This window comes from Sinocyclocheilus anshuiensis, unplaced genomic scaffold (genome assembly GCF_001515605.1).
Source record: "Sinocyclocheilus anshuiensis isolate Anshui unplaced genomic scaffold, SAMN03320099.WGS_v1.1 scaffold534, whole genome shotgun sequence".
NCBI classification, from domain to species: Eukaryota; Metazoa; Chordata; class Actinopteri; order Cypriniformes; family Cyprinidae; genus Sinocyclocheilus; species Sinocyclocheilus anshuiensis.
This window is the reverse complement of record NW_015547712.1, coordinates 526597-535398: the sequence shown is the minus strand read 5'-3', so window position 1 is coordinate 535398 and position 8802 is coordinate 526597. Positions and strand designations below refer to the sequence as shown.

At 34.9% G+C, this 8802-nt stretch overlaps 2 protein-coding genes across 3 annotated transcripts in view; one reads left to right on the top strand and one right to left on the bottom strand.

The window, feature by feature from the left end:
* LOC107704057 (V-type proton ATPase subunit D) overlaps positions 1–2794 on the bottom strand; it is a 6182-nt gene extending 3388 nt beyond the window's left edge. Inside the window, exons 1-5 of the mRNA XM_016506898.1 lie at positions 2566–2794; positions 1181–1298; positions 953–1032; positions 797–864; positions 656–700 (exon numbers count right to left, since the gene is read on the bottom strand). Of these exons, the coding sequence (XP_016362384.1) occupies positions 656–700; positions 797–864; positions 953–1032; positions 1181–1298; positions 2566–2606 (352 nt within the window). The 5' untranslated portion in view covers positions 2607–2794. The remainder of the gene's footprint in view (positions 1–655; positions 701–796; positions 865–952; positions 1033–1180; positions 1299–2565) is intronic.
* A 31-nt stretch (positions 2795–2825) lies between these two features.
* The window catches only part of LOC107704056 (eukaryotic translation initiation factor 2 subunit 1-like), an 11747-nt gene continuing 5770 nt past the window's right edge, over positions 2826–8802 (top strand). Inside the window, exons 1-2 of one of the 2 annotated variants that reach the window (XM_016506896.1) lie at positions 2826–2873; positions 4707–4949. In XM_016506896.1, coding sequence (XP_016362382.1) covers positions 2867–2873; positions 4707–4949 — 250 coding nt within the window. In that variant the 5' untranslated portion in view covers positions 2826–2866. Of the gene's footprint in view, positions 2874–3207; positions 3322–4706; positions 4950–8802 lie in introns of those variants that run through there. The other variant, XM_016506897.1, reaches the window with a different exon arrangement.

The following is an 8802-nucleotide window of genomic DNA, read 5'->3' as shown; positions in this document are numbered from 1 at the left end:
GGGTGCCGTCAGAATGAGAGTCCAAACAGCTGATAAAAACATCACAATAATCCACAAATAATCCACACCACTCCAGACCATCAGTTAATGTCTTGTGAAGCCAAAAGCTGCGTGATTGTAAGAAATGAATCCATCTTTAAGATGGTTCTCACTTCAAACCGTTGCTTCCAGCTAAAATACGAGTCTATAATCTACAATAACACTTCCTCCAGTGAAAAAGTGGTATCGAGAGAGATCTGCACAGATCAAGCACTGTTTACAAGCCAAAACAGCTCTAAACAAATATGTGGGTGGATTTGATGTGAGAGACAACATGAGATGGACTTTCACTGGAGGAAGCGTTATTATGGATTATGGACTCATATTTTAGCCAGAAGTTAAAATGCATTAATAATGGCAAACACGCAGTTTTCACCTGAATAGATGTTAACTGATGGACTGGAGTGGTGTGGATTATCGTGATGTTTTTATCAGCTGTTTGGACTCTCATTCTGACGGCACCCATTCACTGCAGAGCATCCATTGCTGAGACACTGATGCAATGCTGCATTTCTACAAATCTGATGAAGAAACAAACTCATCTACATCTTGGATGGCCTGAGGGTGAACACATCTTCATTTTTGGCTGAACTATTGAAGAGAACAGGATTCTTACTGTCTCCTCCCTCCTGGTAATGCTCAAACACCGGTAGAGTAACTCCTGAGAACAAACACAGGTGACACTCATGATGAGGCAAGCAATTACAGAAGAACTCTGCCAGTTTTGTTGTTACTAAAAATTATTTAGCTAGCGAACCTGCAACATTGTCCTTTTTTGCTCTGACCTTCACCTGGGCCTTGTTCACGTTCTGAATGACTGTAGTACTTGATGGGACAGAATTCAAACACATTCAGTGAGATCTGCTATCAGATTCTTCCCGTGATGCATCATAACTATGAAAAACTGAACTACCTGAAGTCACCAGCAGCAAATTTGGCCTCAGCTAATGAAAAGGCGGCTTCTCTCATCACCTCTCCCATCAGCGTCTTAGTCTGAAAGATTAAAAGTCACATCGTTGTTAAAAAGAAACAAAAATTACTTTGAAAATAATATTAAATAAAAAAATAAGCGACAAAAATAAAGTCAACATGTCTAACAAATAAACATGTCTAAATTAAAAGCATAGGTATGATGTTATACCTCAATGATTTTTCGAAGAATTTGCCGAAATCGCATGGACAGAGCATCAGCTTTCTTCTTCAGCAAATTCCGGCCAGTTTGAGCTCCTTTCAGTCGAGCTTTCATAATGGTCTGAGCCCTGATGCAACACACAATAACACATAACAAACCAACAGCAATATACGTATACATGCCATGAATATGAAGGGAGATTTATGACTATTTAGTAATGCAATTCTCATATGGTTACATTTTTGGTCATACTGAATATGCATATGTACTTTAGCATTTATTTTATTATTCTAATGTGATTATTTATTGTACATTAGTGCGCGTTCTTATAGGTTACAACTAGGGATGCACGATATATCGGCCACCATATCGGTATCGGCCGATAAATGCTAATTTTTTCTGTTATCGGTATCGGCCCGATAAGAAAATTTGGCCGATATCTTAAAGCCGATAAATAATGCATTATTTCCTTCAGAGACACTTCAGATGCGCGCTGTTCGTTTGCAGCCTTTTGTGCAATTGTACGTTGTAATTACACCGTTCAAACTAGGCTGCTTATGTTGAAGTGTTTGGGATGTGACTTTTAATGATGAGACCTTTTTTGTAATCAGGCTCTCAAAAAGTATATAAAAATTTGGATATAGATTTATCGGCCAACATATCGGTTATCGGCTTTCAAAAATAAAGAATTATCGGTATTGGCCAAAATTTTCATATCGGTGCATCCCTAGTTACAACCACTATATACACTATGTATTTCTGTTCAGTATCTCTCAGTTCTGGTCAGTAGACTGTTGGGCAGTAAAGGGTTCACATGACTGTGAATAATATCACTTCCTCTTCTGAGTCCACTTAAAATTACTGCAAAATTTAGTTTCACTTGATTTATATGAATCCAAAACACATCTTGAATATTGTCATCCTTCATATCGAGTTATACATTTAATACTCTACAGACGAAATGTATCTGCGTAATAATATATTGACAACATTGGCAAATATGATATGCGTGTATATATATATTGTCAAACACATAAAATACGAAATTTATACAAAATACATCACATATTTAAAATGCGTACATCTACAATTCAACTACATCAAAACACAATATATATACAAATATTAAAGATATTTTATTAACTATTTTTGTAATGTACATTTAGCATAATGCAGAAGCTTTCTATGACTCTTTATCTCTGATCAATTTATAAGTCATAAAACCTAGAGGATGCACGACTCCAGCGCATTCAATGTCATCTTAGTTCGTGCTTTGAGATTGTAACTGCTTTCTAAAACCATAAACTGCTCAAATATGTTTATATCAAATGCTGTCACTCATGCACGATTGAAAATAATGAATCTGATTTGCCTTTATGAGCCCTAATACTCACATTCTAGAGGGAAAAACGTCGATCCGATCTTTTCCGGACATCTTTCTTCTTTATTGAAACGCTGTATCAAACTACTGAGACGCTTTGCTGTTGAAATCGTCGAATAAATAATTTAAATATAGTACCAGTTTATTTAATATCACGATTAAATGACTATAACACCATCGCTATGACCCTAGCTACAGGGCGCAGGATTTGATCAGCTGACTGGAGGTCACGTGATTCCTCCTGAACGCAGCGATTGGTCAGCGTCATTTCCGTACGTAGTGGTATTCACATTTCAAAATAACGCTCAACAGTAATGACGGGTAAAGCAATTTTGTTTGGTTTCCCTCAAAAGAATTTCCACTTTTATTTAATTTATTTTGCTTAGTGTTGCATTTATTTATTTTAATTTATTATTATTATTTTTACTTTGGCTTGAAGAACTTTTTGACGGTGTTTGGTCTGCTAAGAGTACATCCGTGTGTTATCGGAGATATAAGATGATTTTTCTTTTTTTTTTTTAAAAAGCGGAACGACCGTAAGAAACAATAAGTATTCTTTATATATTCTTTATATCTAATCTGTTTTATAGTTAAAATCTCCTCCTAAAAAAATACATAAGTGACTTTTATTTTGAAGTGTGGTTGACAGCGGCCGTGTTGAAGCAGCATCGCTGTTGTGTTCGCTGGTCGGGGCAACTAACACTCGCAGAAAACGACCGTTTCTAGAGATTTAAAGGGGTTAAAGTGAGCCGATTGTGACACCTGTCAGGTGGGATTGAGTTACCTTTACGTCCGCGCTAGTTTGGCTCATGTTGAGCTCGTTTTTGGGATGATATGAGGGTTTTAATGGTTGCTGTCAAACGACATGTACCGCACGCGCGCATTTACTCTGCACTGATGAACAGATCAATAAATAGATTAATAGATGCCTGAACAGATAGATAGATAATGTACTTTTTGATATCTTCAGCGAAATTAATATTTATACATTGTGTAATTTATGTGAACAGTGCAACATTCATCAGAAAATTACACATTATGCAATATACAAGATATCCCAAAAAAAAAAAAAAAATAATAATACACTTTACAATATACCGAAAATTGTAGACCTGGAAAAAAAGTTTGGGGGAAATTAAATAAATAAATAATAGGCATAAGATTAAAATAAATAATAAAATTATATTGAGATGAAAATAATAATCACGTTTTAAAAATACAAATAATACAACTGATTAAAATAAAATAAAAAATACAAATGTATAACGTATAAATTATAAATGTAATAAATAGATTGAAATAAAATAACGCACAGTATTGTACTATATTGAGCAGTGTTATTTTAATTTAATTATTTTTATTATTATTTTAAATAAGTTTTTATTTTTGTGTTTATATTTTATTTATTATTTAGTATGTTTGTTGTGTGTTTTGTTAGTTTTAGTAGTTTGTTTTATATATATATAGGTATTTTTTTGTTATTTTGATAGTGAGTAGCAAAGATATTTTTTGCATTATTTAAAAAAATAATAACTTGATACAAACTAAATATTTTCTAAGTCATATTTAGAATATAAATGTATTTTTTACAGTATAAATTGGTTCTTTATACATGAAAACATATAGCTGCCTTTTCAATTTTAGAATGGGGTCCCTGCGTGGCATCTAAAAGATTTATTTTTTATTATTATTTTTTTTATAAAAAAAAACAAACAGACACTAGCTATTGTCCTCATTTGTAAGTCGCTTTGGATAAAAGCGTCTGCTAAATGACTAAATAAATAAATAATAAAAAAGATTGAAAAGCATTTGACTATGTATCTAATAGGACTAATGGAAAAAAAATCAGACGTCAGATCTGAAAAAGATGAATGCAGTTAGTCTTGTGCTCAATAAAGAATTGCTAGTCGTCACCTGCATTGGTTTGATATGGTCTCATTGTATATTTTGAACAAGCTTTTGTCTTCAAAGTCACATAAAAAACTAAAAAAAAGTACATTTCAAAAACCTCAAATTTAAAAAAAAATTTATTTTGAAAATAATTTTAAATTAATTCAATAAAAATAATTTACCAAAAAAAAGTATATATGCAAGTCAAGACATAAAGTGAATAAAAGCGTAGGACTGATGTTGTGCATGTATTGTGTTGCGCAGAGATGCCGGGCCTCAGCTGTAGGTTTTATCAGCACCGCTTCCCCGAGGTGGAGGATGTGGTGATGGTGAACGTGCGCTCCATCGCTGAGATGGGTGCGTATGTCAGTCTGCTGGAGTACAACAACATCGAGGGCATGATCCTGCTGAGCGAACTGTCCCGCAGACGCATCCGCTCCATCAACAAACTCATCCGCATCGGACGCAACGAATGTGTGGTGGTCATCAGAGTGGACAAAGAGAAGGGTGAGTCTGTCACAAACACAAGCATCAATGCAGAGAGAGAGAGAGAGAGAGAGAGAGAGGTTCAGTCAGGGTCAGAATCAGACATTCACTTCTCCATTCAGGAATTTGTTGATTTTATCATTACTTTATTAATTGTATCTGTGTTGTCTTTAATGTCAGATACTTAAATTTAACCAATCACTTAAATCGATCAGAACTCTTTAAACTGTTACCAATAACAACAAACTTCAAAAACAATTCATACATACACTACCATTCAAAAATTTTAAATAAGATTTTTTATTTATTTATGCATTTCTTTTTTGAGAAAGGAATTAATGCTTTTATTCAGCAAGGATGCATTAAATGGATCAAAAGTGACAGTAAAGACATTTATGTTACAACATTTTCTATTTCAAATAAATGCTGTTCTTTTGAACTTCGAACTTGTAAACTTTCTATTCATCTGTGAGTCCTGAAAACTAAAATGTGTCATGGTTTTCACAAAAAATAGTCACTGTTTTCAACATGATTATGTTGTCAAATTTCAACATAATCAGAAATGATTCTTGAGCAGCAAATCAGCATATTAGAATGATTTCTGAAGATCATGTGACACTGAAGACTGGAGTAATGATGCTGAAAATTCAGCTTTGATCACAGGAATAAAGTACATTTGACTATATATTCATATTGAAAACAGTTATTTTAAATTGTAATAATATTGCACAATATTACTTTTGTAATTCAACTTTTTTTATTGTTCAACAGTCAAAACTTCGTACATCACCACAGTATTCAATATTCACCTTTCCAACCAATTACATATTCACCCACTAGTCACCATCAATGTAATAAATCAAAAACACATGGAAATTTAACAGTTGTTAAGGAGTCCTGCTCATCAATCACACCATTTTTATATGCTGCCAAAAATGATCCCATGTTTTTTTAATTTCTCCCTCACTCTGCAGTCTCCCCAACATGCACTCATATGATGCAATTTCAATCATCCCATCAATCCAATCTTTCAAATCTGGGGTTTTGGTGCATTTCCAATTGCGCAAGAACATCCTGGCAGCTGTGATACAACCAATCTTAATAAGGGTAAAAGCATTTTTTGCTATATTAGGTACAGCTGATTTATCTCCAAGAAGGCATAATTGTGGTTCCACAGGAAAATTAAAGCCCAACCACTCTTCAAGTATTCTCAGAATTTTACGCCAGAATGGCTGAACTAAAGAACATTCCCAAATCATATGTAAATAAGTGCCCTCTTCTTCCTTACATTTCCAACAGAGATTATTTCCAGCTATCCCCATCCTGTAAAGTCTAGATGGTGTATAATAGTATCTATGTACTATTTTGTAATGAATTAATTTTCCCCTAGCTTCCCTTATGTTCTTACCGACATTAGATAAGATATCCAGCCAGTCATCATCATGAATATTAATCCACAAATCCTTCTGCCATATTGTTTTCAGGTTATTACATGTATCTGCGGTTACATTAAGCATTGATTTGTAACACATAGAAGCAGTTTGAGTTTCACATGGTAACTTAAGATAGGCATACACAGGGTTATCACTTGCATTGAATTTGTTCTTAACACAGTGTCTGATCTGCAGATATTTCCAAAAGTTTCCTTGGCCCACAATATTATATTTTTCCACCAATTCAGAATATGACAGAAATATTCCATTCTCATATAGATCGCCAATTACTGTTACCCCTTTAAGATGCCATTGTTTCCAAAACACCCCTTTTTTGCCTATACAGATTTCAGGATTATTCCACAATGAAGCATATGACTGTTTATGATGTGATGTCTTACACAGTTTATGAATTTTGCTCCAGACATGTCTTGAGTGTATTATCACTGGATTTGAGTCCCATTTAGCTCCAGAACTTTGCGAGAGAATACTAATGGGATGAAATGGTGAGGCAAGTTTCTGTTCTATTTTGATCCAGTCCAACTCAGAGTCTGTCTCACTCCAATGTTTAGCCAGTTTGGCCATTTCAAAAGAGAAATTATACATCCTCACATCCGGTAATCCAAGGCCCCCCTTGTCCCTTGGGGAAATCAATTTACTCATTTTAAGGTCTTTTTCCTTCCCACAGAAAATATTTAATAATTTTATCATATCTTTTAAAGATGGGGTCTGGAATGTTCACAGGTATCATCATGGATATATAATTGAACTGTGGAGCAATAACCATTTTGACAACATTCACTTTACCCCATAGAGAAAGTTTCAGCTGTTCCCATTTGTCCACATTATTTTTTATCTTTGACAGCAGTGGGTCATAATTCAACATCATTATATCTTCCAAATTCTGAGTTAGTTTAACCCCAAGGTACTTCATACCCTTTGGAATCCATTTAAAGCCAAATTGGGTCACTGTATGGGCATGACATGTTCTAGATATGAGCCTCAGATTTCTCCCAGTTTATTTTGTATCCTGACACATTTGAATGTAACTGAATAATTCTCATTAATGGAGGTAAAGATTTGAGAGGGTCACGAGATAACAATAAAATATCATCTGCATATAGCATTAATTTGTGTTCCATCCCCTCCCCTACCCCCCTTACTCCCATAATGTTTGGGTCTGCCCTAATCATAATGGCCAAAGGCTCTAAAACTATTGTGAATAATAACGGGGACAATGGGCATCCCTGACGAGTGCCCCTTGAAATAGTAAAAAATGGGAAAGTCATGCCATTTGTCATCACTGCTGCTCTAGGATTTTTATATAATAAACTAACCCATGTCCTAAAAATATGACCAAACCCGAAATTCGACAGGACTGCGGTCAAAAAGCCCCACTCCACCCTGTCGAAAGCCTTTTCGGCATCTAAAGATATAGCTGTGATCGGGGTGTTCTCTGAAGCATTTAGCCACATCAGGTGAATTAGCCTTCTCACATTATCAGCTGATGACCTTCCCTTGATGAAGCCCACTTGGTCCTTGTGAATTATACCTGGTAGAACCTTCTCCAGCCATGAAGCCAAAATTTTTGCCAACACCTTACAGTCCACATTAATAAGGCTTAATGGTCTAAAATTAGCAGGATCAGTTAAATCCCTATCCTTTTTAGGTATCAGTGTTATCAATGCTTCCATAAAAGTACTAGGTAACACTTCAGCTTCAAACGCCTCTGTATAGACTTCTGTTAAAATTGGAGCCAATATGTCGACATACTTTTTGTAGTATTCTGACGGAAGCCCGTCTGCCCCCGATGATTTGCCAGGCTTCATAGAGGTTATTGCAGCTCTGACCTCTTCTTGTGTAATGGGAACATCTAGAGACTCTGATTGCAAGGCATCTAATTTAGGCATCTTTATATTAGAATTTTTTTTTTTTTCCTTCATCCGAACTACCTGAAGATGTATATAATTGTTTATAGAAGTTCTGAAAACCCTCATTTATTTCTTTTGTCAGTGAGACCATAGTATTCCTTTCTTAATGGCCGGAATAATGTTAGCAGCGTATTGTTGTTTTAATTGCCTGGAAAGGAGCTTGCCCGCTTTTTCTTTGTAAAACCTAGTTCGTAGTCTAAATAATGCATACTCAGCTTTTTTTATTGTATATATCATGTAACTGAAATTTGTATTTACAAATATCCTGATATAAATCATTAGAGTAAAGTCTAGCCAACTCCTTCTCCATTATACAAATAGTTGTTTCCAATTTCTTAACCAAATCTGTTCCGTCCTTTTTCTTTCTTGCTGCTTGCCGTTGAAAAAGCCAGCATATGCTGGTTAGGTATGTTTTGACGCTGGAATGCTGGTTTAAGCTGGTCCTTTGCTGGTTTAAACTGGTCCTTTGCTGGTTTAAGCTGGTCCTTTGCTGGTTTATGCTGGTCCTTT